The sequence below is a fragment of the Condylura cristata genome, unplaced genomic scaffold, assembly GCF_000260355.1.
Source record: "Condylura cristata isolate star-nosed mole 26May11 unplaced genomic scaffold, ConCri1.0 scaffold00015, whole genome shotgun sequence".
Taxonomy (NCBI): Eukaryota; Metazoa; Chordata; class Mammalia; order Eulipotyphla; family Talpidae; genus Condylura; species Condylura cristata.
The window spans coordinates 15115732-15138875 of record NW_004567116.1 but is presented as its reverse complement, the minus strand read 5'-3'; the positions used below and the strand labels follow the sequence as shown (position 1 = coordinate 15138875).

The 23144-nt window shown below is 41.4% G+C and overlaps 1 protein-coding gene across 3 annotated transcripts; it reads right to left on the bottom strand.

Moving 5' to 3' along the window:
* Nucleotides 1-251: 251 nt before the first annotated feature.
* TRAF6 (TNF receptor-associated factor 6, E3 ubiquitin protein ligase) lies at nucleotides 252-15247 on the bottom strand. 3 transcript variants are annotated; one of them, XM_012725057.1, is made up of 8 exons: nucleotides 15117-15247; nucleotides 12788-12946; nucleotides 12068-12385; nucleotides 8523-8673; nucleotides 7573-7731; nucleotides 5499-5570; nucleotides 3603-3680; nucleotides 252-2880 (listed from the first exon to the last, which is right to left on the bottom strand). In XM_012725057.1, exons 3-8 carry the CDS (start codon nucleotides 12361-12363, stop codon nucleotides 2008-2010), a joined length of 1629 nt encoding a protein of 542 aa, XP_012580511.1. In that variant the 5' UTR covers nucleotides 12364-12385; nucleotides 12788-12946; nucleotides 15117-15247; the 3' UTR covers nucleotides 252-2007. The 3 variants fall into 3 exon arrangements, with proteins under 3 accessions (XP_012580511.1, XP_004683628.1, XP_012580512.1); XM_004683571.2 differs by having other exon boundaries at nucleotides 12792-12946; XM_012725058.1 differs by lacking the exon at nucleotides 15117-15247 and adding an exon at nucleotides 13534-13595 and having other exon boundaries at nucleotides 12792-12946.
* Nucleotides 15248-23144: the final 7897 nt, after the last annotated feature.

Below are 23144 nucleotides of genomic sequence, written 5' to 3'. Positions count from 1 at the left end.
AGGAAATGACTTGCTCTGTACCTAATGTAGAGCTATGCTTTTAATAGAAATTGGACCAGGAAGCTTTCAAGATCGTTTCCTTTTTTGGTGGGGGTGAATGTTTTCTGTGGGAACATTTAATGTTTTCTTTTTCCTGATAAATGTACACGGTGCCTTGTAGTAAAACATGTAAGAACAGACAATGAAGAAAGCCAGTCATCAAAAATAGTGTATTTTTCTTAAAGGCTTTTTCTATACAAATACAAAAATAACTACCCTTTACTTTTTAATTGGAACTGACAATAATTTTATTGTTAAACAATCACAAGAATGGGGGGGGCAGGTCCCCCACCTAGTGGGTGGTGCTGCGGTGATGCTGGGGCCAGCCGGGGAGCCTAGTAGCCATGGCCCAGACTGCCAGGAAGCCAAGGCGGAACTAGGGCCAGCACATGGTGCTGCTGGTGGCACTGGGGAACAGGATCTCTGCATGATCTTTGTTTTCACTTCAAAACAAGCCCACCAGAGGATGAGTCTAAATGTGGTCGAGGGAGGGAGAGAAAAGTCAAAATGACATTGCTGGCTCTGCCTGGAACTGAAACCATCCTTCTGGCTTCCTCTTGAAATGAAGGCTGGTCTTGATCATTTGTCAGGATCTTCAATTTGGCCCCTCTGTGGATAAATATCTCTGGTGAGCAGACAACTCACAGTCTTGCTAAACAGCACAGTGTACCGGTTCTCCTGGATGCCTATAATGAGCCTATGCAGTTGCAGGACTCCCTGAGAACTAGACTTTACCACACTGTTTAACATCTCTAAGATTACCAAATAGCAAAAGGTACAAAAGTTCTCTCTCCTTTTGAGGAGTACACAGTCATTTCAATACATTCCACAGGCCTTTCCTCAGAACCTGCTAGGTTCTGTTGAAGTAAAGCAATCAAGTGAAGCTGAGTCTTCACACTGCTATGTCTTCCAACGTGTTTGGTGACCTCTGAGATATTTACCAAATATTAAGAACATTTCTGAGTATTAAGAAATTGTGCTTTAAGGATATTGATTTTTGCTCAATTTATTTGAACTAGAGCATGTTTGAGAGAGTTAAAAATGTTTGGCTCACACAGCTTTTATCACCACTAAAGAGATGCCACCTTGGTTGCCTAGTGGAGTCATTTTTAATTTTCATGTTGCTGATGTGTGCTCTGCTCCTCCCAGAAGCATTCAGCAGCAAAGAACAGGTGCAGGGCTGTGGAACTCTTTCCACTGGATAGACAAGAGGGGATTTATAACACTGAGCTGTTGGTAGCCACACAGTTCTCAGCATTCTAAATCCTGGAGAAGATGCTACTTTGTAGCCTCAAGGAAGGACACTGGCTCAATAAAATACTTAAACAAGACAGACATGATCACACTAAATAGGTAAATTATATTTAGGGCTTTACCCAGTCCCTGAATATCCTTAGTAATACCCCTGGGGAGAATGAGAACTTAAGCTTTCCAAGGATTAAGGTTCAAATCCTCTGAAATTTATAGGCAGTCAAATAAAATGAGAACTCAACTCTAGAGTAATAACTCTTCTCACTGGCACCAGCACGAGGCAGTAGTGATTCTCATGTTTCATATATTATATCTATTATAAAAATAAGATGAAGTTTTAAGAATGTCCATTACTATGAAATGGACTTTTTACTACTCCTACCCTGGCTTTTTCCACAATGACACACACTGGAGCCAAAAGCTGGGGAAAGTCTGCTGAAGAGGTGAACTGACTGACCGACAGCTGCTGCAGTATGCCACAGGCACTTCGGTGGGGGGCAATTTTGGAAAAAGTATGGAGCATGTAGAGTCCCAAGGAAAAAACTGCCTCAGATATTTAAAACAAGAAGTGGTAAGCTACCTGACATTCATTGGTAGGAGTTACGTCCTTCCCACTGCTTTTTCTGTTTGCATTATTATTACTGAGAACAAGGCAGGGGAGGTACTGTTTGTTCCAGAGGGATTTTGCTGCGGGCTTTTCAAACAAGTGAAGGGATGCTATATCCCGCCCCCATCAGTACTTCGCGGCTGAAAACCCTCCCTCCGAAGACTACCCATGTCGAAGCGGGTAGAGACCTCACATCGCACTAGTAACGTATCATCCTTAATGAAGGTTCTCTGTCTCAGGGCCTCCAGGTGCATAAAAGTCACATAGCCGAAACCTTTCGGGTTCCGTGTGATAGTGGGTCTCTGGAAGGCAAGCAGCTCTGGTTTGGCATCCATTATCTCTTCGTGATTTTGCCTTACAGGAGTTTCTGACTGATCAAGAATTGTAAGGCGTATTGTGCCCTGGAAGGGCCATGGAAGGTGGCTGTCATATTCCCCCTGCATGGTGTGGACAAAGAGAGATATATAGTTGGCACATCGCTGGGCAGTGGGTAACTGAAGGTGCAGGCGCATGCACAGTTTGTACCCAGGCTTGCCTGTGTAGAATCCAGGGCTATGAATGACAACAGGCTTCTCCTCTTCTTGAGATTTCAAGTACATCCCAAAGTTGCCAATCTTCCAGATGTAAATCCCATTGCACTGCTGTGCTTCTATTTCAGCAACTTTGTCCTCAAGGGTTCGAATAGTTCTTTTGAGCTCACTGACATACATGCTCTGAGTTTCCATTTTAGCAATGAGCTCTCGGATTTGATGGTCTTGTCTTACAAGGCGACCCTCTAGCTGCTGAATGGTTTCTTGGAAATTCTGGACCTCTGCGTGACACACAGAGGGTACCCGGGATGCCGAGGAAGAATCATATGGAAGCATTTCACGTTGATGCACGGGAGCTATATTAAGGCTTAAATTCTGAACAGCTTGGGCCATCATTCTCATGTGCGACTGGGTATGCTCCTGGAGGTGGCGTGCCAAGTGATTCCTCTGCATCTGAAAATCAAGCATGAGCCTCAGGCCAGAGAAACACTGAGAGCTAGGAGAGGGACCCTGGCCCAGCCCAGTCAGTGTTCTAAGAAATGTCATGATTTTCTTCAGTCACTCCCCCCAACCCCCCAAGAGTCTCAACCCAATGAGATGATCTTGCATCTCAAGTTGAAGACAAGCTGAAGCTGTCTGCTGAGTCCTGGGTTTTCTCAGACAAATCCCCTCTGCCTCATAAACATCTTAGGATCTACACCCATCCTCTTCTGGCTCAAAGATGAATCTCCTCTTCCCCAGACCACCTCTAGCTAATACCATTTTCTCCCATTTTCCTATCTTCATACTCTTCTTATCAAGAACATCTTACTATTACATGCAAAAAACACCCACAACATAAACAATTCTAAAGGCATGCAAGTTGGGGTGCCTCCCTGGTAGCACAAGGGGCTGGAGTACAGCGCTGTAAACTGTCCAGACACTGCAGCATGGGTCCGATCCCAGGCCAGGGAGCTGCCCACATGACACAGCAGACCCCTCCTGCCTTACCTGCTGCTCCCCTCTGCAGTTTTTGGTCAGTCAGCCTCCTGCTCTGGTCTCTGCTCTGTCTCTGGTGAGTCCTCTCCCCCCCCCCCCCAACACCTCTGGCCTGTACCCTGGTTCTTGTAAGCATAAATAAATCAATCTTAAAAGCAAAAAGCATGTAAGTTGTTAGAAGAAAAATAATCCCTTACCTTTTCATGGCAACCAAAAATACTGAATGTGCATGGAATCGGGGCAGTAGGACAATCTAAGTCAAAATGATTAGGCATCTGAAAAAAAAACAATGGTTGAGAATTTTTTTTCTCTGCATATCATGCTCTGGTTTGAGGAAGTCACACTTGAAAGGAAGATTTCCTATTTCATTTACACAAACTGGGTATTTTCTGTGGTGGCTTTTGTATTGCAATGGCAGAGTTGAGCAGTTGCAACAAAAACTGTATAGTCTACAAAGATTAAAATACTTAGTTCCAAACTCATAATGAAAGGAAATAACCTCCAAATCACTCAATTCAAGAAAATAAAATTTCTATTGCTGAGACTTGGCACCCTCTAGTGGCATTTTAGAGAAAAGGTACTTTCTGATGTCAACTTCATTTATAAATTAAACCAGGTGTGGTCCAGGCCACTTAACAGGAAAAGACCAGTTAATGATCTAGAGTAATAGCCACTATTTCCTTCTTGACCACCTTTCATAAAACTTACTTTTTATTAATCTCAGCATCTTCTGGCTATGCTAGACAGACTCAGACTTTTAGAAAGTAAATTTTAAGGCCCTTTAATCTGGGGACTCTAAAACATTCTTAAGGTGAATTCTTCAAAAGTGGTGACAAATTCCTTTTAGACTCATATAGTAAAGGTAATTAAAGTAGAAATGACCTTAACACTTTTCCAATCCCTGATTTTACATAATCAAGGACAATGGCCAGCAAAATACTTTGCCAACGACAAATTTTCACTTTGGGGGCCTTATGGGCTCGCCCCAGTATTCAACTCTTACCAGGGTGGCACAAAACCAGCCATAAACACCACATAGACATGCAGGCATATGCTGTATTCCAATGGAACATTTACAGAAACAGATGGGGCCAACTCCAGCTAGTGGGCTGATTCGTCAACCCCTAACCCAGAATGTTGACTTCTTGTCAGAGATGGTGGTGTATACCGATGGCAGTGCCAGGATTGAAACCTAGGTTCTGTGCCTCTTAACCAAGGTGTTTTCCTACATTAACTCTGCTGGGTTTTAAATGTTCTACATAGTTTTCTTTAAATATTAAAATAGGGCAAAAAAGAAAACCAGAGAGGTGAGACTTTATAAACAGAAAGAAGTTTAACACTTTCGAACTAAAGCTTTGTTGGAAAGAAACTAAAGGACTCTATTAACAGACAAATGGAAAAGTTTGAGTTAGAGGTTTTGTTTGCTTCTGACTTAGGGGATTAATTATGATCTCTGAGTCTGCAGAGTTCATGGGTATATAAATATTTAGTGACTAATATTCTAATTTTGTGGGTAAACTCCCCAAATGTCAAAAGATAACAATCAGATGGAATTTTCCTTTCTCTATTAAAAAAATGCACTACTTCTGATGACACCCTACCAGTGGCCGATTGGACAAGTGACTTGAGTGGCTCAACTCCCCAAAGTCAGGAGCAAGAACTACAAACGGTGTTCTAGTTACTGAACAGAATTCCTCTGTTCAACTCTTCAGTTCCACTGTTCTTTACTCCTCTAGCTGTCTCTGGTCACCTGAGATCTTTATTTCACAGTGTGTACATATAGACCTGTCGAAGAACTTTTTTCTTTTAAGTGGGGATTTTTGGTAATTTTTACCTTAGAATTACCTGTTTTGTTTCAAATTTTTATAAATACTTTAAACACAGGTGTGATGTTAATGACTTAGGCACTTTAAGTATTTAGAAAGGGATTGAATATTTTGTTTTCTGAAAGTATTCACTAGTGTACATGAAAAATAGTCACAGAGTACTAATACGTCTTAAACTCATTTACTTTGCTTTACTGATTTAAAATTTCAGCTAAAAATCTAATTCTTTTATTTGTGTAAATGTTAACTTATAAGAGGGGATCATACCTGTTCTCTGATGAGCATGGTATTGCAGTATTCACAGATGACATTTGCCAAAGGGCAGTTCTCATCATGGAGCTGTGATTTATTAGAGAAATAGAAACATGAGAAAAATCAAAAAAAGAGAAGCAACCTATTTTTATGAAAAATAATTTTTTCACTATAAACAATTTAAGGACTTAGGTTTGTAAAACAAACAAATTTTTACAAAATTTGTAAAACAAATTAAGGACATAGTTTTGTAAAACAAAAATGCGAAAATACATAAAGGTTGTTTTCTCTCCCTTTGCTGGTGCAGTAAAAAGATTGCTCTCACCACCCAGTTCTTTCAATGAATATGCTCATCACACAAACGAGAAGCTTTTAAATCACTAATCTGAAACACATCATCTACCAGTAGTTTTCTTCTCAAAAGGCTGCATCCATGATGTTTTAGTTAAAATTCTTATCAGGGGGGCTAAAGAACAAAAAAGTACAGGGGGCTTCAGTACCCAGGTTTTCATAGGGCGTGGAAGGGCACGCCTTGTTTTTCAGGCCACAGTGAATCGTTTTATCGCAATGGTGTGAAACAGTTAACATTCCAGGTTAAGTCCAAATAATTTCTGAAATTTAGAAAGACATCAATTTACCCTAATTATGCCTCATACTTCTCTACATTCTAAATATGTTAACTGGCCTTCTGGGAATATTTCATCAACTTAAGAATAGTAAGTATACTATGTTTGAACTCCTAAGAAATTAAGATAACCAAGGTATTTGTAAAAAATATCTTTAAGGAAGTAGCTTAACAGTTACAAAGGAATATAAATAATACGTACACTAGTAAAAAGACCTAGGATGGGGATTCAGGACGAGGCCCTAGTGCTTGCTCAGCCACAATACCTACATAAAACTAAGTACCATTTCCCCCACATCCTTAATTAGCACAGGATTTCTCATCTCAGTTGTGGTCATCATAGCTGTCTTGCCACCAAAGCACCCATCATCCTCTCCCGCAGTCCACTGGGCTCGTCCTCCTTCCTCTCTCCAGTCCCATTTTCATCCCTCCCCATCCACCTCTCAATGTTCTGTCAGCTCTTAAAAGTTTGCTTCAAAGTTTGATGAGGTTTCGTTTTTTATTTTTTTTAAAATCATTCAACAACAGTAATTTTTTTTATTATGTCCCCAGGGAGGTTATTTTTATATTATTCTATTTACATTGTTTTTCATTTTATAACAATGTTGACTTCCCTCCTCCCCCTTCCATCATTACCATAGCCTCCCACATTCCTCCTTCCTTCTGATCCCTCTCTGTCCCCCTCCCTCTAGGATCTCTGGCTTATAATCATGTTTGTTTTAATATTGTTATGTTGTGTTTTGTATTGTAATAATAATACACTTTTCCCTCCCATCTTATTTGGTTCTCTTAAATTCCTCCTAAATAAAACCATTCAGTATTTTTCTTTTTCCTTCTGACTTATTTCACTGAGCATGATCCCTTCCAGCACCATCCATGTTGCTGTGAATGGCATGAGTTTATCTTTTTTGATTGTAGAATAGTATTCCATTGTGTTTATGTATGTGTGTGTGTGTGTGTGTATACACCTTGCATCTTTTTGATCCAATCATCTAGTTTTCTTTTGTAAAGGTAAATGTTTAAGTATACACACAGAAAAGTGGCAGAAAAAAAGTGAATTTATTGCATGTGTACATGCACAGTCTGTGTGGGAGTTCATTGCTTCTCTATAAAAGTTTTAACAGCTTGTTCTCTTTTTCAAAGAAAAAAGAAGTCTTCTACAGCAACCATTCTATTTGTTTGTCTCTAATCCAAGGTCATTAAAATCCATAGGAAATCCTAGAGTTTGTTACTTGGAGGTCTACATTAGTAGCAAGCAGTATATTTCTAAGAAAGATTTGCAAATATAGATCCTACACTATTTTATTAAAATGGTCTACTAAATTTGCTTAAAAATCAATTTTCCCACAACTGTTAATACAGATTCAGAATGGAGTGACATCCTTACTCTCTGCTTAACTACCTCAAATGTGATTAAAAAAACTGAGGAAATCATGAAATTAATAAACCCAAATTAATACATGCCTTTTTATCTTCAAATGCCATTGCCATAGCACAATTTATGCAAGAAACCTGTCTCCTTGGACACTCCTTGAGAAAATGAACACGGTATTGGTATTTCGGGAAGGGCCGCTGGCAATCATTACAAGTCATAAGAGCAAATTCACAATGTTCTTGATGATCCTACAATAAGGGGAAAAAAACCTCATTAGTACTTGCTAAGCCTTTAGATAGCTCTTACTCTCTTCTAAGAATATGTGTTTTTCTTTCAGAGAGCTGGCTACTGAACCAGTTTTGTCTAGTCCCGCCAGGGTACCACCATCTTTCAGGTAATGGCTGTGAACTGCAAGTTTATACATAGAATGTGAATTCTCAAGTCCAGTTAGGGAAAGGAGTTAGATGTCATCTTTTTCTAATTATCAATTTACTAATGATTAAAAGGACACGTCTTCAAAAGGAGCTAAGGGGACAAATGATAGTATGTCTTAAACAGTTAATTTCAAATATAACATTAACAATGTTTAATTTCCTGCAAAACCCAGCCAGCTAAGAGTTGATTTAATTTAAAAGCAAATTCTTTTGATTGATCAGTTTAGAAAAACAGAAAACGCATGAGGAGGGTACTGAGGTGATAGCAAGGCAGAGTGGATGTGTTGCTTATTTCCAAAATGAAAGAACTCAAGTTACAGGCTAAAATGTGAACTTATGTTGAAAATGCTTGTCAGTTTTACTGAACATAATACTTACCAAAGAAACTGACAGAAGAATAATGATTTCTTTTTATTATCACTGGAGCAGACGGACTAGATGGATAAGAAATTTCTGGTTTCTACTTTATATTCAATAATAAAAGGATTGGTACTAACTCACAGGAATTTATCAGTCAGTATATGCAAGGTATTGGCAGCACACTGATGCCACAACAAAGTGCCTATTGTCTAGAACTGCTTTGTGTCTGTCTTGAAAATTGATACCTCAAGGTGCCTCAGTTCCATCTTATGCAAACAACCTTCGTTTGGACATTTCACCATCAGAGAAAGAATCTCTCGTTTTGCAAAGTTGTCAGGAAAGAGTTGCTTTTCCAGCAGTACTTCATTATCAACTGGACATTTGTGACCTGCATCTCTAAACAAAACAAAAACACACATTTAGCAGATGTAAACATTCACATCAAAAAATCCAAACAACCCACCACATACAAAAATTCCATTTACTATTTCCTATAGAAAATTCTAAAACACAATGTAGAATAGCACTAAAAGAAGCTGTCCTTCTATGAATAGTTTTATGAAAAATTCTCTTATGAAATGAATATAACTAATACTATATTAATTACCATCAAAAACTATGAGACTTTAGTTTGTGGGCTAGATTTCAACCAAAAAAAAAAAAAAGAGAGAAATTAATAAAATCTTACTTTGACTGGCATAAAAGGAGTTGAAAGGAAAGGAAAGGGATTTTGGCAGCCTGGCAAGTCTCTATACTATACAAGATCCTAGTGAGATAGAATTAAACATGCTGTTATAATATCAACATATCTCTACTGTCTTGTACAGTCATAAGAAAAAAATTATACCAATTAGCAATACCCCTATGAGACCACATTTTAAGGTTTACTCTGGACAATCATAACAAAATTCTGGCTCATAGGGAACAAAGCTTTCCTTTTTTTTTTTTTTTTAACATATTGGGTATAAAGTAGCAGGAAATTAAAGGGCCTTTATGTCCTGCTCCCCAGTGGTTTACCCCATCTTCTGATGTGAAAAACCAACCCCAAGATGTGTGGGCATCTGTCATTCCTCTGTAACTTTTTAAGACGTCTCAATCTTACTCAGAGTGAGTGAACAGAGTGAGCAAACAGGTTTGGTAGGCTATAGGAACAGTAATCAGTCACTCAAACATTTGCTAAGTACTTGCTGTGTGTAAACAAACTGCTAGTTGCCATAGTATGCAAAAGAATGCTAAAATGGGGTCTGCCATCAAATAACTTGTAAATAATACAGATGAGTAAGTGTCAATCTTCATGAGGCCGCTCACATCTTGCATAAGGCCTTTTTTGTTTTTTTGGTATAATACTATTTTTACAGTCAAATATTTCTGAGAAGCACAGAAAGCCATGAAGAAAAAAAAAAAAATATTGCGATGTAATCCCTAAATCTGTGACTGATGTTTAAGAAATAAGAGGAATCTTACAAAGTAAACCAGAAAACATTGCTCATAGCACTAGCAATCATGTGAGAAAAAAGATAAAAGAGTTAAGATGCATTTTGAGTATGAATGACTTTAACCAATGAGAAGTTTCAGAGCTGTTCCTTTAATACCACTAGTGTCAAAGTGGTCACTTCTAGCTGTAGAGGCGGACAGGAAAAAAGAAGCCTCAGACTTCCTTTTGTGGGTTTTACTTCCTTTTCAGACCACTTTCCTACTACTTTAGTGAATATCTTGCTATTAAAAAACTGCCAAAAATTAGCTACCTCCCTGGGTATGGATGATACTTGGTAAAATACCATACATTTCTACCTACAGGAAAATCAACAATCTATAATATGGTAGATCTTTACCCAAATACAATATAAATATCTTGAGCAGATTTTTAGATGCTGTTAAACCATCAATGCAACACAGATGAAACATCAACAGTCTTTAATGAAATTGATACAACCAGCACCATACTGGTTACCTATCAGAAACTGCGGGACTTGAGACTGAAGCATAGATTTTAACCAAAAAAAAAAAAGGTGCCCTTCATGTTAATAACAGGAAATTTGAGAAAACTGACCCTCAATCGATCTTGCCAATTCTACACGGGGCACACAATTTTCCGAAAAATGGAAACAAGAGACACGTTCCTTTGTAATTAAACTCAAGTTCTGAATATGGACAGTTTTACTCTAAATGGTTTTACAGAAAAGTTAATTTAAAAGTTGAAAGAAAAAAATTACAAGGCTAGTGAATAGTCAGCTTAATATACTTAAGAGTGATTACATCAACTTAATTCAATACTTATTTACATAAGAACTTAAAGTTGGGGGCCCCTTGGTGATACAAGGGGTTAAGTGTCAGCACTACGAAGCTGTCGACAGCCACTGCAGCACAAGTTCAATCCCTGGCCAGGGAGGTGACCCTGATGGCCCAGCAGACCACTCCTGTCTTGCCCACTGTGCCCCTCAGCAGTATATTTCAGTAAATCCACCTGTTCTGCTTCCCATTTTGTCTCTGGTGAAACCTCTTACCCCCGCACCTCTGACCTGCATCCCAGCGCTTATATGCATAAATAAATAAATCTTAAAAAAAAAAAAAAACACACACACATTAACATTTCCCCACTTTTTTTTCTATATAGAACTCCTTAGTCATCTAAAAATACTTGCATTTACTTTTGAATTATAATAAAATACATATTTCCTAGGAGATGAATGTGTATCATTTGCAGGATGATGTACCTTCACTCACTTGTGACTTACAGAGAACCTGCTGTGTGGTAGGCACTCTTCCTGCAGTTTAAGAAACACCAAAAAATAAAAGTAGATTCTCAAGCCTTGCTCTTAAAAGGCTTACCTTCCAGTTGGGCAATGAGCACACAAGTTATCTGATATTTTAGATGGTGAAAAGTGCTAAGGAAAAGAAGAGGAGTAGGAAAAGAGACTGGGAGTTTAGGGGGAGTATACTGTTGTATACGCAGAATAGCCAGGTCCTGTGAAACGCACTGGAGTAAAGGGTACTGGTCAAACAGTCAGCTGAGTAAGAGTTAGCTAAAGCCCAAAGCAGAAGTGTGGGCGACATGTTAAAGGCACAGTAATGAGTGGACTGAGAGAAAGCAGGCAGTCAGGAAGAGAGAGAAGAATATGAACTATGACCCTCTCATACAGGGCCTCGGAAAGGACTTTGGCTGCTTCTCCTCATGACCTGCTGTAATGTTCTGCACAGAGATGACATCATCTTACTTATTTTACCAAGTTCACCTGCTGCTGTAGTTAAGAACAGCCTGGAAGAAGGAAAGGCCAGAAGCAGGGAGGTAGCAAGAACTGAAAAGGGATTAGATTTTTAATATATTCTGAAGGCAGAGTCATCAATTAATATTTTAAGACTTCTAGTTTACAATACCCACAGACTTCTGGTAATAGATTTTATTGTGGGGGAAATCAGAATAACTGATCATTTAAAGAGTCAGCATTCTTTGTATGGGTCAGAATCATATTCTAGTAGCATTTGTATTATATCCCTAAAGTATAGAGACTCATAACCCCGCCTCCCCCAACCCCACATCTGCCCTAGAATTGCTTCAAATAGAAGTAGTTATTGATTGATTGATCTGAGGGTCAGGGAATGGGAAGAGGTAGAATTTACCACAGTAGGAATGAGAATAAGGATCTAAATTTCTCAATTTTCTGTCTAGTATTCTTTTCGCCAAAGTCGTCTGTTACATATACTACTACACATGGGATGTCCTGTGTGCTCGGTAGTCATGTTTTCTGTATTTGATTCTGTTACAGGACAGTTTCCCCTTGTGCTCACTCACCTGATTGATTTGATGATGCAGGCTTTGCAGAAGCGATGGCCGCATGGTGTCTGCACGGCTTCCCGCAGCGCCATCAAGCAAATGGGGCATTCATACTTGCTTTCCAGAGGTGGGTCAAACTCCACATCATATCCCTGGATCTCTTCCATAAAAGAGCTGGAGAGGTTCCCTGTGCTGGCAGTCCCGCTCACACTGTCATCTTTTGCGGCCGCACTGCAGGAGCTGGTCATGGCAGCACAGCAGTCACTTTCGGACTGGCTGGATCCACAACTGTTTTCACAGTTTAGCAGACTCATAGTAACGTGATTATCAATTGCTCTGTAAAAACAGCAAGAAAAAAAAAATGCCTTAACACACATACACTCACATTATAGCTTATGCATGTAAATCACCATTTAGTCATATTAGTTGTATTAGTATTTAGAGAAAAGTTTTTGTATTTATGAGGATCTATTGACTGAAAGTAATCCACAGCCTATGAAACTAGGTCTCTGCGGCAGGTAATTACACCCGAGGGAAATTCCTAATACATGCTATAGGTAGTTCGAGAATTAACCTTCGCAATACAGTAGACAGTTACCCCCCAGCCCTTCCCGCTTTTATATAAGAAATCTGGCTCCCGCCATACCAGACAGCAGAGTAAGAGGACAACCCTCAATCTTTTTTTTACCACTATAGACATCGTTTAATTCTCAGAGTCTGCCTGTCTTTGATGAGTACCTACAGAGGGTGAGGCACTGCTCTGGCTGGAGACGCAGTACCAGGAAGTGGTGCAGAGCTTAGGCGCTTGGTAATGATGAGCTGGGTTTAACTCTTCTCCATCTCTTGGTATATGACCTGGGCAAGTTATACGACTTTTCTGTGCTTCAGTTTCCTCATCTGGAAATGAAGATAATGATAGAATCCACATCTTAAATTACTGAGAGGATTAAATATGTTAATAAGACAAAGCACGCAGAACTGTGCCTGGAAGAAGTAATGGGTTACTGTGTGCAGCTTTAGGTAGTAGATTTTATTTACTAGTTTTATTGCCCCCACTTACCAAAGAACTTAAAACAAAGCTAATATGTAACAAAAGTGGGATGAACCCACATCTACCTTAGCCCAGCACCTATGCACTTGTGCTATTCTGTCATTTCGGATGAAGTTGCATCTAAAAATGTTTGCCTTTACTTACTATACTAGACTAAGAGGCAAACCATAGTTTCTAATAAACAGGAGCTGTCAAGTGTTATTATGCCAGGTTGACAGAATTCAAAAAAATGAGTAGAGAAAATTCATCTTTTATTTGCTTAGTTTTAATATTTTTGAGAAATAAAAAACAGCAATCTTTCATTACCACTCATGTGGACAAAAAGTGTTTTGAGGCAGCGGTAACTTTGACACTTTGCACCTAACATGCATAATTTGTGACTTTTTAGTGAATTAATAAAAAGGGATGGAACAAAGTTTAAATCCTGCCTTACCTTATAGATTAAGAGCTTCATGTTGCAATTCCCTTTGCATGGTTGTGAATCTGGTAAGCACTTCTTTACATACTGAAGGGTGTAACCATTGCCAGCTTGTTATTTTGATTGCAAAATTAATAAATACTGAGGATTGTCTTGTCAAAAATCATGGCTTACACCCATAAAGTAGTACCTGGGTATATATTATAATTCAAAGAAGATATTGTTAAGTGTTTTGAGGGAGCAGAGAATAAGGTATGTACAAACATTGGCTCCTCTAAGATTAACAGAGTTAATGAGAGAAATATGCTAACTTTAGTCAAGTTCTGTTTAAATGTATAACACATATGAAGTTAAACCATGGACACCAAAATATGTACAGAGAAATTATCTTTAATTTGCTATCTGCTTCAGGAACAAGACCTATTTGCCAACTCCTTAAAATCTCCTTACTATATTTTAATCTATTTAATAGATGCCAAAACCTGCATCCCCAACAGCGCAGAGGTGCTGCAAAACATTGGCATACTCTGTTCTGAATCCAAATTTAAGGGGCATTCTTCCTCCAAGGTACTATGGTGTTCTTTAGAAGGTAGAGATTTGAAAAACTTCTTTCAAAGCCAAGCACTCGAATACTTATGAGCACTACATATCCCACTTTATCACAAAAAAGACCTCAAGCTACAAGTATTAAGTACTAGGACGTGTGTGGAGGGGGTGACTCGGAGGTCTGAATGTCCTCTGTGATCCTTGTGCTCATCACATGGGCAACAAGCGCCTGAAACACATTTCTTCCTTGAGTCACGAAAAGAGGCCAGACGATCCTCACCCCACCCCAAACTTAAGATCAGAACAGTCCCTTCCACCGTCCCTGGTCATCAGAGAGGAATGGATAAAATGCCAGCGATCAGGTTCAAGAGGCCAACACTTAAGACTTTCTTGACAGTTTTTTCTCCTTTCTGAGTGGCAAGACAGTAACTTGTTCTCCCAAGAAACACGCCAAATGCTACCCATTCGAGCTGCTAATAATTTAGGTGCTTTCTGTTCACGTTCAAGTCACTCCTGACTCTCAGCTGGAGTTCCCCTAAAGCCAAATACTAGGAACAGCTTTATCACCGACGGTCTGGAACCATCGCTTGACTCCCGAGTGTACCGGCGGGAGGAAACGTCCCGTTTCATCTCAACTTTTTTTATTTTTTGAACCTGCTGCTTGGGACCTCGATCGAGTTCAACAGGGAACCCCAAAATAATTTTCTCTTGACAGTGCCAGAGGACATCGGTAGAAATTTATAAGGGATTTTTAAAAAAGTTTCTAACACCTCTGAGGGACGGGGAAAATCCAGGAGGCAATTTCCTTTTCTGGGAAGCGGGGAACCGGGGAGAGGGGAAGTGAGGCTGGGGAAGCTGACACGGGATTTCCGCGGAGGGTGGGGGGTAGCCCCAGGGCCAGTGGAGCAGAGGGGAGGGAGCGGCGCCCCAGATAGTGGGAAGCCAGAAAACAGGGGGCTGCGTCCCCAAACTCTGGGGAAAAAAAAAGGGGCTGCGTCTCCAGCCTATAGGAAGGGAGGCCGCGGTCGCCGGTGGACGGCTGAAGAACTCACCGCTCTGGTGCACTGGCCGCTGACTCCTCCCGGGCAGGACCCCGCTCAGCCAACGCGCCCGAAGAGATAGCGCACCGCGCGCGATCTGCGCCGAGGCGGCTCCGATGTCAGTCTCCGGGCCCCAAGGCCGCAGCCACCGCGTCCCGGGGCCGTAGGGAGCCCGAGCCCCAGCCGCGAACGTTCTACTTCCGCCTTCTCGCTCGCCTCGAGGGTGAAGGGCGGGGAGCGGCGGTGGCAGGAGACAGAGCGGCCGAGCCGTACATGCGCGCCCCCTGGCGGCGATCCTCCAAAGCTGCGTTGCTTGCGGAGAGCAAGTTAGGTTGTCAACTTAAGCGCTGGGGGCTCGGCTTAGCTCTAGCTCCTTTGGGTTTCCCGCCTGGGAATCCCTCACCCTGCAATCCTGAAATCCTGAGTTGTAGTGAAAGAGTAAGAGTGTGTGTGTGTGTGTGTGTGTGTGTGTGTGTGTGTGTGTGTGTGTTTTGGGGGGTGGGGAGGAGGGTGTAGCCGCGACAGTAGAAATCTCAAGCTGTGTATTTGTAACTTCCCTGTCCTAGCGAAAGAAAACTCCAATCACGGACCTACTGGAATTCCTAAATCCCTCCCCCGCTCCACCTTCCCTTTCAAAGGAGATTTCAGGACTAGGTAGAAGCGCCGAGAACACCTTGGCTTTCATCTTCAACCAGTTCAGCAGAGTCAAACCCATGTAGCAAACACTTCTTTAAAAATCTGCCAGTTCCACCATCCCTTTCACTATAACAGTCCTGAAAAAGCTATTTTGAAGTCCCTGTCTAACCGGATGCAAATGTTTAAAGAATTTACCGGCAGTTTGCAGGAGATGCCCAAAGGATTTTCACTCGCAGCTGCAAAGATGACTCACCTCTCAGGGGTGGTGGTTTTTACAGATACCTGTCCTGAAACCAGAAAGCTTTATTCAAATCCAGTTTTTCCCCTTTATAAACCACATCAGTTTAGATAAATTTCGTAATCTGACTTTTAAAAATGTTGTCATCGCTAATTAAAACTGGGTTAGGGCCTTCCCTGGTGGCGCAACGGGGTTAGGACGCTGGCGGCAACTGCTTCAGTGGGAGTTTGATCCCCGCCCTGAAGGTGACCCACATGGCTCAGCAGACCTCTCCTGACTCGCCCTCTGCACCCCTCAGCAGTGCACTTCGTCGATCTTTCTGTTCTGCCACTCTTTCACCGCCCCTGCACCTCTGGCTTGTACCCCAGTTCTGTATGAATAAATAAATAACTCTTAAAAAAAAACTGAGTTAGTATTAGTACCTGTTGGAGGGATGAAGTAAGTTAGTATATGGAAATAAATTATTTAAAACTGCCTAGGACAGGTCCTCCCTGGTGGCTCAGTGGGTTGAAGTGCAGCACCGTAAAGCTATCTGAAGCCACTGCAGCACCAGTTCAATCCCCAGCTGGGGAGCTAGTCCACATGGCACAGCAGACCTTGCCTGCCTCCCCCACTGCTCCCCTTAGCAGTATATTTCAGTGATCTACCTGTTCTGCTTCCCACTCAGTCTTCTGGGGAATCCTCTTATCCCCTCTCTTCTGGACTGTATCCCAGTTCTTGTATGCATCAATAAATCTTTCTTAAAAAATAAGAAAACTGTTTAGGACATATAATATGGACTCAATAAATATCAGCTGTATAAATATCAGCTCAACAAATACTACTATGTTACCTACTTCTCCCCCCCCCACCCTGCAGCCAGTATTCATTGAAAAAGTTTATGCAGTCAAAATAAGAACCTGTCACTTGCTCTCAGATTCTATCTGCTTCCCCTTCTCTTTTTAGAATATATTTGGAAATATTGAAGACATGAAAACGATAGGGAAATTTACACATATCTGTGCACTTAGCACTCAGATCAAAAAATAAAATTTCACCAGAAGGATTGCCAGCTTCAGCATATCCCTCCCCAGACCCCTCTTCCGGTTTATGGGATTAGTATCCTGATAGGTACAGCAACTGTAAGGCCCAGGTTTTCTGAAGTGCTGCTAATGAGAAATGAAGTAGGATATACCTGGTAGACTGTCCCAGGTAGGAAAGGATAAGCGATTCTTCTAGAACATAGATATCAGGTGGCTCTCTAGTAGCTGAATTATAAAATTCAAACTTAGTTCATTAGTTGAAAACCTGTTTATTGGACAACCATTATGTATGTGACGGTCTCGAAGATGATGACATTTACACTCTTGTGTGATAGCTTTCCATCATGAATAGGGACTGATTTGTGTAACCATCAGAATATTGTGGAAATGACAGAATGTGACTTCCTAGGATGTGTTGTAGAAGATGTTGTGACTTCTATCTTGCTAGCACTTAAATTGCTCACTCTGAAGTAAGATATTGTCTTGTCTTGAGGACTCCCAAATAGCTCTGTGGAAAGACCAATGTTACAAGGCAGTCGGTCCGCCTACCAATTGCTACTGGGGTTTCCTGACAAAGTGGCCTGAGTGGTCATCTTGAAAGTGGATCCTCCAGCCCTGTCAAGCTTTCAGATAATGCAGCACCACCTGATATTGTAACTAGAACTTCACCAGAGAGCCAGAATTGGAACCTTCCAACTAAGCTGCTTCTGAATGTCTGACCTACAGAAGCTGTGACATGATAAATGCTTGTTTACTTACACTTCTAAATGCATAAGTAACTTGTTACACAGCATGAGATACAGGTTAAGTTAAACATTCCACTTGGCCCAGGAGATTTAAAGGCAAATAAAATGAACCAGACTTGTTTCTCATGGGACTTACATATCAGTAGCGGCTAAAGGGACAGACCATAAATGGACAATAAACAAATAAAGTAATTTTAGATAGTGAAAAGTCAGAAAGTACCCGAGAGAAAGTGCTTTTATAGTCACAGACAACCATTTGAGAAGCAGAGGTTTCATCTGACTGATGGTTTCATCGTGCAAAGATCTTTAAGCCAAGAGCCCAAGTCAAGAGAACAGCCACTGCAAAGATCCTAAAGCTGAAATGAATTTGACCTATAACCTAGTGTATAAAACAAAGAGAAAGAGCTAAAGTAACAGGTTTCAAACTGGAGGTGTTAGAGGGGGTCTCTAGAGGGACCCAAAGGCTTTCCATAAGTTACCTGCAACTGACTAGTTGACAAGGAATCAATTTTAGGATATCAGCTTCTCAATCCCCCTCCCCCCTTCCATCAGCGTCTTCCTCTTTCTTTCTTTCTTTCTTTTTTTTTAAGATTTATTTATTTATGCATACAGAACTGGGGTACAAGCCAGAAGTACAGGGATGGGGAGAGAATTCATCAGAGATAGTGGGGAGCAGAACAGGCAGACCAACAAAGTATACTGCTGAGGGGGGCACAGGTGAGATAGGAGAGGTCTGCAAGCCATGTGGGTCAGCTCTCTGGCTGGGGTGGAACTTGAGCTGAGCAGCTGCAGCAGGCTTTATATAGTATTGCGCTTTAATCCATCATGCTATCCGGGAAGGCCCTCTTATTCTTTCTTACAGATGTTTGATTTAGTTCTCTTGGCCCTTTTCCCAATTTACAGAAGAAAGGCAAACCTTTCACCATGCCAAATCTTTTTTTTTTTTCTTCTGATTTTGATATTGAAGTAACATCGTTTATGACATTATCTGAGTTTTAAATATTTGGCTGTATATAGCAACATTTGTATCAAATCCATTATATTAGTCATCAAAAGTTACTCTTAACCATCCATTACTACACAGTGATTCCTTTTACCCAATTTTCCACCCCCTTCTCCTTCCCTCCTATTTTGTTCTTACAGTCTAAGGATTTGGGTGTTTTTGGTTTTGTTTTTTTGTTTTTGCTTTTCTCATTTGTTTTATTTCCTTATCTACCATGTATGTGTGAAATCTTTCTCCATGTGACTTATTTCAGTTGATGCAATGGGATTTTTTTTTTTTAATACTCCATGATGAATCTTGATCATGTGTTGATCTAGGAGCCTGAATCCTTTGGGGTCCAAAGGAACCAATAAGAATTCATAAATGCTAAGGGAAGATTTCTTGGAAGCCAGGAGAGAGTCAGAGAGAAGTATTCTAGATGACTGCATCTTATTTCATTCAGAACCAAGACAAACCTCAGTGCTCTAATATTTCTTCCTCTTTCCAGCCATTTGTGTTCCTCCTTCCTTTTTCCCCTCTCTCCTCCTCTTCCTCCCTCCCTCTTTCCTTCCTTTCTTTTCCATTCACTCATCTATGATCATGTTTCCTGTTTTCACATTAAAATTCACAAATGAGATGATGTTCATAATGCAATGTGCTAGGTTTATTTTGCTTGAGATCTAATAGTGAATCAGATTGGTTGAGCTGTTTTGTCAATGAGAACTGACTCAGTTTACTAGGTTATGTAGTGGGTCTCTCTCATAAGATGAATTAGAATAGCGAGAGCTCTACGTGCCACTCCAAAGTTTTGTTGGAAAATGTGTAAGGTATGTGTAATGCATGTTCTATGGTAGAATTATATCCATGGCAATTATTTGAATGTATCATAAGCCCTTTCAGATGCCAGCATGAAAGTATACAATGGACTATATCATTTTACATAGTTTTAAACTCACTTTAAAGGAATATATGATAAAAAAAAATAAGACTTCTGAGTGAGAGAGTGGCAGGCAGAAAGCCAGACAGGACTAGCAATCAGGAAAAGGATATTGATAAACAGCGGAGTGATATGATATCTTTTTTTTTTTTAAGATTTACTTATTTATGTATACAGAACTAGGGTACAGGCCAGAGGTGCAGGGGTGGTGACAGGATTCACCAGGGACAGAGTGGGGAGCAGAACAGGCAGATCATGGAAGTACATTGCTGAGGGGAGCAGCGGGCGGTTCAGGAGAGGTCTGCCACGCCATGTGGTCACCTCCGGGGCAGGCGGGGATCGAACTCATCCAGAAGTGGCTGTTAGCTTCTTCATGCTGTGCTTTAACCCACTGCACCACCAGGGAGGGCCATATGATGTCTTTTATGGGAATCACTCTGGCTGCTACATGAAGAATGGGGACAAGAGGAGAAGTAGGTGATGCCAACTGGCATTCATGGTAGTGCTCCAGGAAAGACGGTGGCTTGTCCTGGAGGGTGCAGAGGATATGATTAAAAGCGGGCAGGCTGGCCCTCCCTGGTGGTGCAGCAGGTTAAAGCACTGCACTGAGAAGCTAAAGCCACTTCTGCATGAGTTCGATTCCCGCCTGCCCCGGAGGTGACCACATGGCGTGGCAGACCTCTCCTGACCTGCCCGCTGTTTCCCTCAGCAGTGTACTTTGTTGATCTGCCTGTTCTGCTCCCCACTCTGTCTCTGGTGAAGCCTCTCACCATCCCTGAGCCTCTGGCCTGTACCCCAGTTCTGTATGAACAAATAAATAAATCTTTAAAAAAAGGGGGGGGCAGGCTCTGGAAACACTTCAAGGTAGAACACCCACGTTAGAACTGGCTGGCTAATAACAAGGGAAGGGGCTGTATTTGATGAACACTTGCATGGATGGAGAAGAATGAAAGAGGATCACTTTGGGAGAGGAAAGGAATAAGAATTCTAGTTTTGATCCACTGTGATTTGTGATGTTTACTAGTATCCATTACAGAACCTTAGTAAACTGCAAAATTTAAGCCTCTGAAGTTTGAGGAGAAAGTCTGGTTGGAGTTTTAGGGAGAGAGGTGACCTGGTGAATGCTATCTGGGAAAAATAATAATAATAATAATAACTCCTCAGAGTCAGAATCTGTCTCATACCAGAAGCCGGAAGAGCAAGAAAGTAGTTGTATTAACCTTAGAAGGACATACCAAGACCGAATGAGTCAATCAGAAGAGCAGCTGGATATGATGAAACCTAGGAAAAGGTCAGTGATCTAGTATGGTATTTCCCACATACATTCTGTTTGGGGGAGGAAATATCTTGAATAAAAGTCTCCCTCTAGCTGTCCACTTTCAAAGGTAGAAAGTTTGAAGATGGCTGAATTCATCTTTGAGTTGTGAAAGCTGTTAGCACCACAGAAGGACTCTGTGATGTCTAACAGCTGTACCAGGCCAAAGGCACTCAAGGAAGACTTGTACCCCACAGAGGGCATTGCCTAAGGAGATGTTTCAGGTACAGTGAGTTTCAGAGCAACTCCTCATTGCTCCTTCCCCCCTTCCTCTACTCCAGCTAAATAAAGAAAAGGGAGGCCCTCCCTGGTGGCTCATTGGGTTAAAGCACAGCACTAAGAAGCTGAAGACATGTCAGTGCAACTACAATCCCTGCCCTGGAGCTGACCCACATGGCACAGCAGACCTCTTCTGACCCACCCGCTGCTCCCCTCAGCAGTGTACTTCATCAGTTGGCCTGTTCTGCTCCCCACTCTGTCTCTGGTAAATCCTCTCACTGCCGCTACACCTCTGCCCTGTACCCAAGCTCTGTGTGCATAAATAAATAAATCTTAAAAGGGTTTTTTTTTTAAGATTTATTTATTTATGCATACAAGAGCAGGCCATAGGTGTGTGTGTGTGTTGGGGGCCGGGGGCAAGGATTCATTAGAGACAGAGTGAGAGCAGAGCAGACACATTGACTGAAATACACTGCTGAGGGGAGCAGCAGGGAGATCAGGAGAGGTCTGCTGTGCCATGTGGGTCAGCCCCAGGGCTGGGGATCGAACTCGTGCTGCAGTTGCCTCCACTAGCTTCATAGTTCTGTGCTTTAACCTATTGCACCACCAGGAAGGGCCCAATAAAGAAAAGTTTTTAGAGCAAAAGGAGGAGGTTTTGAGAACTGAAGCTGGATGAGTGAAGAGGGCAGGGGAAGGAGGTGTGTGGAGCTCTGGTCATATACAGAAAGGTTCTTTGGGACCTGAAGACAATAGTAACAGCTTTGGAGTCATGTCCTGGGCTCAGTTGTCTGTCTAGGTGGAAAGCAGTAGGAGTTTCAATGAGACAGAAGTTTAGTTTTGGGGTCTACACAGCTTCCCAAAAGTGTCTGTGTACTGAGTTTCACTTTGGTAAAGCCTGGTTAACTAATAATGAACAAAATCACCTGCCACCCTCCTTCTCTACCCTGCTTCCAAATTGTCTTATTTTTCCTGCTCTTGAAGAATGGTGGGGTTTGCTTTTTCGCTTCATTTGGGAGAGTGGGCAAGGTAGGTACATTTCTACTGCATTCGGTAATTTTCCCCATTTCACCACTGCTCATCAAAGAATGTTGTGGTAAGTTGACCCACTTGACAATTTTCCCCAAAGGAAAGAATGTGCCAGCCAGAGTGGCTGATGTGTTCATGAGTTATACGTTTAATGTGAAAGAGTTGCATTTGTCTGACTGTGTATCTGTTTCCTATCCACTGAGCTGTGTGCAGGCACAGTGGTGGATAAAATCACTTTCTGTAATGAAGAAGCTAAGGATGAGGTTAATTCATCAAGGTAAATAAATCTAATGCCTTCTCCTGGTACAGTCTCTTTTGGACACATTTTTAAACATTACCTTACAGCCCTTCCTTGTGGTGCAAGGGGTTAAAAAGTAGCACTGTGAAGCTATCCATAGCCACTATAGCAAGCATTTGATGCCTGCCAGGGAGCTGACCCACATGGCCCTGCTGACCTCTCCTGTCTCCCCCACTGCTCCCCTCAGCTGTGTGTTTCAGTACATCTGCCTGTTCTGCTCCCCACTCTGTCTCTGGCGAATCCTCTCACTCCTTGCACCTCTGGCCTGTACCTCAGTTCTGTATGTATAAATAAATAAATACTTTTTTAAAATTAAAATTAAAATTGCATTAAGACCATATCCAAAACTTAAAATGAGGAAAGCTGCCTGTCTTTTTAGTGTCACTGTTGAACTTTTCACCTAACAATTCTCTAGTTATCTCTGCTGGAGGACATGCCCATGTTTCACTTTGCACTGAAGTTGATGAAGTTATATATATTAACTTAGAATTTTTTTTTATTCATACAGAACTGGAGTACAGGCCAGAGATGCGGAGGGTGAGAGGATTCACCAGAGACAGAGTGGGGAGCAGAACAGGCAGATCGACGAAGTACACTGCTGAGGGGAGCAGCGGGCGGGTC

What these genes read in the sequence shown, in the direction of transcription:
- TRAF6 (XM_012725057.1), bottom strand. Translation starts at nt 12,363, where the DNA reads ATGAGTCTGCTAAACTGTGAAAACAGTTGTGGATCCAGCCAGTCCGAA. An exon ending in TGCATCATCAAATCAATCAG is followed by an intron (nt 8,674 to 12,067) that starts GTGAGTGAGCAC and finishes TGTTTTGTTTAG; the next exon opens with AGATGCAGGTCACAAATGTC. An exon ending in TTTTTGGTTGCCATGAAAAG is followed by an intron (nt 2,881 to 3,602) that starts GTAAGGGATTAT and finishes CTTGATTTTCAG; the next exon opens with ATGCAGAGGAATCACTTGGC.